General features: G+C 38.1%; 1 protein-coding gene across 1 annotated transcript; it reads left to right on the top strand.

The window, feature by feature from the left end:
- On the top strand, positions 1 to 4512 carry CHMP5 (charged multivesicular body protein 5). Its single transcript, XM_009996498.1, has 7 exons — positions 1 to 114; positions 891 to 937; positions 1829 to 1922; positions 2000 to 2071; positions 3058 to 3166; positions 3333 to 3445; positions 3914 to 4512. Exons 1-7 carry the CDS (start codon positions 85 to 87, stop codon positions 3962 to 3964), a joined length of 516 nt encoding a protein of 171 aa, XP_009994800.1. The 5' UTR covers positions 1 to 84; the 3' UTR covers positions 3965 to 4512.
- The last annotated feature ends 1169 nt before the right edge of the window (positions 4513 to 5681 follow it).

Genomic DNA, 5681 nt, shown 5'->3' on the forward strand with positions numbered 1-5681 from the left:
GTATTAAAGGTGGATAGCAGAGCTGAGTCCATTGACAAGAAAATCGCTAAGCTTGATGCAGAACTAGTGAAGTATAAGGATCAAATGAAGAAGATGAGAGAGGGGCCTGCAAAGGTAAGAATCTTCTGTGGCATTTAAGTATGAGAGGATGTGACTCACACTTCTTGTCATTCAGTGGGGCAATGTAGCCGGTTGGTCAGGTTCTTAGAATTGTATTTTGCACTGCTGACCCTGTGTAAGATCCTGCAGGTTTATTTTAGTTTTGAAGCACCTCATAGACATGAATCTTTAAACAGTGTTCTAATTGGTTTTTATTTCTTCCAAAGTAAAATATACTTCACCAATCAGAAGTAACTTGCTTGCCTCCCTTCTGTCTGTTATTTGAATTAACTCTGGTAGAGAGGCTGTTTTGTTAATCCTCCAAAATAAAGAGGCTTGCACTATGCAGAGAGGGAGTAGGAAAATCCGTTTTTAAAAGGGGATGAGCATCTAAGAAGTATCTAAGAATAAAAATATCTATTTTTTGTTTAATAATAAGCATATCTTGTATAAACAGTATTGTCAAATTTGCAGTATTATTTGGTGCTCACCACTGAAGTGTGTTGATGAAAGGTGGTTCTTCTGGACTAAGTCTGACTTTGTATTCTGTTTATTAAAAAAAAATTCAAAAACCAGAAACATTGAAAGTATTTTATTTTAGAAGCTTTACATACAAGCATATTTGGGTGATCACTAATGCAGGACAAATGTTGAATGTGAATAGTTAAAATCTTTGCATTACTGACTGAGAAATCCTTTGAAAAACTTAAATATGGTACATTGGATTTGAGCAACATAATCCAGAACAAAGTCAAATACTTTTCCTAATGTAATAATACTGTGTCTTTCAGAATACAGTAAAGCAGAAAGCATTGAGAGTGTTGAAGCAGAAGCGAATGTAAGTGTAAACCTTTTTCAGTTTGGGATTAATGAAAGCCTGTTTTCTTTGAGAGAGGTGGCATACTTTCATTTTTCTTTCCGGTACTCTTGCTTCTGAGCATTCTTTAAAGAACAATGCTGAAGAAGCTAGCCAGCCTTTCAGAAGCATCTCCTCACAAATTTGTGTATCAGCACATTTGTGCCTTATTTGTATGCAAATATTTACATTTGGACTGGGATCTAAATCTGCTCAATTACTAAAGCTATGCTTGGCTCCTGAACTTCCTGGAGAATGAGTGTGCCTCATTTGATATCATTAATGGATTAGTATCAATTGTGTACTTCATGATCTGGGTCTGGTTTACTGATTCATTTTACATTCTTGATCAGATGAAAGTTTAGCTTTGAGAAAGGTGATTTCTTTTTTTTTTTCAAGTCTCCCTTTTTGTTTTGGTTAGCTACAGCAGTTTCTTTTTTGTACCCTGCATCTGTCTCTCCTCACTACCTGCCCAGCAAAGCTCCAGTGCAGAGCCGTTGCTTTGGGAAACCTGCATCTCATTCTGCTTACATGATTAGTGAGCAGTGGTATGCATCTCTAACTTGCAGTGATAAAAGCCATTGCTATATCCTTGCCTACTACAAATCTGGTATTGCCATCAGTTAGAAAACAGAAAAGCATAGTTCAGGAGTAGCTTTGTCGACTTTAAATACATAGAGATGCACAATGGCCTGATTTTTATGAAGCTATTTATCTCTGATGTGATTGCTTAGAACAGATTTAAGAAGTAATAATGTGACCCTATCTTCAGAGTACAGCTGCTGTTTTGTTTCAATTTTTTTAACAATTAAGAATTTTTGAGGTAATAAATAGTGGGGTTTTTTAAGCCGTTGTTTGCATTGTTTTCAACAGGTATGAACAACAGCGGGATAATCTCTCACAGCAGTCTTTTAATATGGAACAAGCTAACTACACCATTCAGGCACTGAAGGATACAAAGACAACGGTACCAGTATATTAATCTCGTATTTGTTTATTTTGCCTGTGGAACAGCAGATACAAACATGTTTGACTGTGTTCTAGGTTGATGCAATGAAACTGGGGGTGAAAGAAATGAAGAAAGCTTACAAGCAAGTCAAAATTGATCAAATTGAGGTGAGCTTCTATAGTTTGAATTGCTAAAGAACATAAACTATGTACTGAAATAGTGGTGAGTGAACTGTGTGACTTAAAGGTAAGCTGACTGTTTTAGTTCACATGAGTTTGTCTCCCTTTTCTATGAGACCATAATCATAACTCCTTCTGGATTTCTTTGGTATAGCACAATCAGTTTGCTTTCTTTCACTGACTGTTGTTTTCTTGCAGGGCTAATATTTAATCTCACCCTTCCTTTCATCAGCACTTCAGGATAAATGTTGGTGATGTCAGATTAAAAATAAACAAACCACAACCAAACAAAACACACAAAAAAGCCCCAAACAAAACCATAAATTTCAAGAGGTTTGTAAGGCCTGGCCCTGTATTCAGTAAAAGCAATTTAAAACCATAAAATCTTTAAATAGAATTTAAAGGGTGCTGCACTTAAGGTCTTATCAAGTGCCAGTGCTGGATTCCTATAACTTTTCATTCCTATGTGTTTTTTATATATGCCCTGCACTGTAAACCTTTAGGCAAGCATTGTCTCCTTATCCGTTCCCAAGTACCGTGCCAATAGGTATACTGTAGTATCTTCTAAATGTTGCTGTGGCAGAACTTGAGCCAGTGCTTCAGATGGTCGATTTCATTTATATTGTCCTGCTTTTCAAGATAATGCTGGACTCTGGGTAATTTATTAGAGGCTTTCAATATACCCTGGAGAATAGTTACAACAAAAAACCCAAGAAAGTTCTGCAGAGATGTTGTTTTAACATTCCTTTTCCTATCTCACAGATTTATTATAATTTCAATAGCAGGTAAGGCCATGCTATAGTACTGAATGCTTGTTGTGACTTTTATTAATGCTGCTTCCAGAAATTTATTTATGCATCAAAATTTTTGAATGCCTTGTATGTGGGAATTGTTAAAATGAATGTTGATTAAACTCTGGTAAATATAACTAAAACTATTAAATATGGACTAGTTGAAATTGTTTCTTGCTCCAGGACATACAAGATCAGTTAGAGGATATGATGGAAGAAGCCAATGAAGTCCAAGAGGCACTGAGTCGTAGCTATGGGACACCAGAGATTGATGAAGATGACTTGGAAGCAGGTTAGGAAGGGGGAGCATTCAGTAATGTAAAAATCATCATACAGCGATTTTTAATTTCCTTAGTCAAATACTTAAAAGTATTAATCCTGTTTCCCTGTAAGAACAACTTTTCTTTTGCAAAAGAAATTCCTTGCATAATTTTTCAACCAACATAATTCATTTTCAGAACTGGATGCATTAGGTGATGAGCTTTTAGCTGACGAAGACAATTCCTACTTAGATGAAGCAGCATCTGCTCCAGCAATCCCAGAGGTCACTCCTACTGACACGAAAAACAAAGTAAGTCCTTTCCTCTTTAAAAGCAAAATACACATATATTGTTTGTTTTGGATTAATCACGTTTGTGTTGGTTGCTTCAGATTTGGAATCCTTAATATTTTGAACAAAAACAAGTGCTTCTGTATTTTGGATGCCATATATGAGAGGACAGTGTACTGAATGCTCTTTATTATGTTTTAAAAAGCTAAAATGGTAGTTTGTAACTCGTGGCTAATGTGGTCAGACTGCAAGTAGAATTTACATGTACCATTACAGCTGCTAGTGTAGTTATTCTTAAAAATGTAAGAGATTCTGTATGTTTCTTTTTGAGGCTTTATAGTGAGGAAGAACATTGCTCTTATTTGAATCCAGTTGTCACACAGTGATGATCACAAATCTGTCATTTTATAAAAATTGTAGGGAAGCTTTTGGGAGATGTTTTGGTTGGTTGAGTGTTGTTAATCTGTTGCTTCTTTTGCTTTCTTACAGGATGGTGTATTGGTGGATGAATTTGGATTGCCAAAGATCCCTGCAACATAAATGTTTCAAAAGCACAATGGATTTAATGAACTCTACTTTCCAAATCAAATTGTTTTGGTTTTCTGTTTTTTTTTTTTAAATTCTGGAGAACTCGTCCTTCCAGTGTAACCTTAATAGCACTACATCCTAGAATGCAATACGAATGCTGGTGGTGTTCTTTATTTAAGGAAGTGGTTCTACTACTGACTTTTCTATTAATGGAAAATTTGGCACAATTCTCTTCAGTGGAAGCAGTCAGTCTAAAGGTTTTGATTTGTGTGTCTTACAGACAACGTAACATGTGAAGAGTAGTGGTGGCTGTTGATACCTGAAGTTTTGACTTTGTATCGTGTTTCTCTTTCTTGAAACTAAGACTGTACCTTGCTGCTTACTCTCTGTAAAATAGCTCCCTTATTACTATGCTTATTTGATAAAAGAATTGAAAGCAATTTTTAAACTACTGCAGTCTCGAGACTTTCACGCTATTGTAACCTTGTTGGAAGCTGTAATAAATAGGTTTATTGTTAACTTTATGTATTCTGTGGAGACATAAAATCATATAGATTAGCTGATCCTGTTGTATGGTGTTTCAGGTAATTAATTTGGTTTTAACCTGCCGCTTGTGCTTATCAGTGCCATGTGCAGGTCGAGTACAGGATTTGCCTGAGCTGGAGTCTGGTTCTGATCCAAAAGCCTCTCCCACTGCTCTGTGCAGTGTCACGTTGACACCAGGCTTGGCTTGCTTTGGCCGTGTCTCCTGTCAGGAGCTGCAACAGAAGCTAAGAGGAACAGCAACATCCTACAAAAAAAACAAACCTGTCAAACAAAACCTGCTGGTTTTAATTCAGTGGCTGCAGGTCTGAGGTTCCTGTAACAAAAGAGCATTAGAGGAGGAGCCTGGGTAAGGCCAGGTTACCATCCATGTGCAGGCTGGGCCCCCAGAGACCCCTCCTTCTGCTACTGTGTTAAGGTAGCTCCCAAAATGCAGGCAAAGAGACTGTTTAGGAAGGTGACATTATTTATTGCAGGTTTGTGCAAAACTGGGTGCTTGGAGCCTTCCCACAGATGAATCACACCAAGTGAGATTTTTCATGACATTTATACACAAAGCTAGGAAGTTATGAGGTTCCCAAGTCCATCCTCCTTATAGGTTAGCAATTTACATGTAGTTCTATCACTTTTTCTGCTCTCATGCATGCTCAGGGAAGGGTCTTCACCTGGACAGGGATATTTTTGACCTGAGGGTGTGATTCTTAGTACTACAATGACATCAACGAGCTAAGTTCACCTAAAGGACACTATCCCAACTTCTACAGCTTTGGCTGCCCAAGACTGCTTTAGCCATCGATCTTCTTGGTTTTGGTTCTTTTTTATCACCTGCATTCCTTAGGTCTGATTATCCTCATATACCTGTCACAGTTTGACTTTATTGGTGCCCAACGTGGGGGCTCGATTTTAAGCCCCATCTTCTCGGCCAAGCTGGTGATTTACATGAGACACTCTTTGATCGATCAGTTGCCTTCTTCAAGGCCTGGTTATTGCAGGATGCCCCCTCCCAGTGCCGGCTGTGGTCTGTGCTTCTCGGGCAGCTATTTTAACTTGTGTTTATCTATGTAGAGAGAGAGGACACCTTACACCAAGTAACCCCATCATTCTGAATTCGAGTTCTTCCCCAACGCCTCCTGCCCTGCCCAGGCTCCCGTGTCCCGTCACCGCGCCCTGAGGCCGCCGCACAACC

This window comes from Chaetura pelagica, unplaced genomic scaffold, assembly GCF_000747805.2.
Source record: "Chaetura pelagica isolate M959 unplaced genomic scaffold, ChaPel_1.0 scaffold82, whole genome shotgun sequence".
NCBI classification, from domain to species: Eukaryota; Metazoa; Chordata; class Aves; order Apodiformes; family Apodidae; genus Chaetura; species Chaetura pelagica.

What these genes read in the sequence shown, in the direction of transcription:
- CHMP5 (XM_009996498.1), top strand. Translation starts at nt 85, where the DNA reads ATGAAGAAGATGAGAGAGGGGCCTGCAAAG. An exon ending in TCAAAATTGATCAAATTGAG is followed by an intron (nt 2,072 to 3,057) that starts GTGAGCTTCTAT and finishes TTCTTGCTCCAG; the next exon opens with GACATACAAGATCAGTTAGA. An exon ending in TGAAGATGACTTGGAAGCAG is followed by an intron (nt 3,167 to 3,332) that starts GTTAGGAAGGGG and finishes ATTCATTTTCAG; the next exon opens with AACTGGATGCATTAGGTGAT.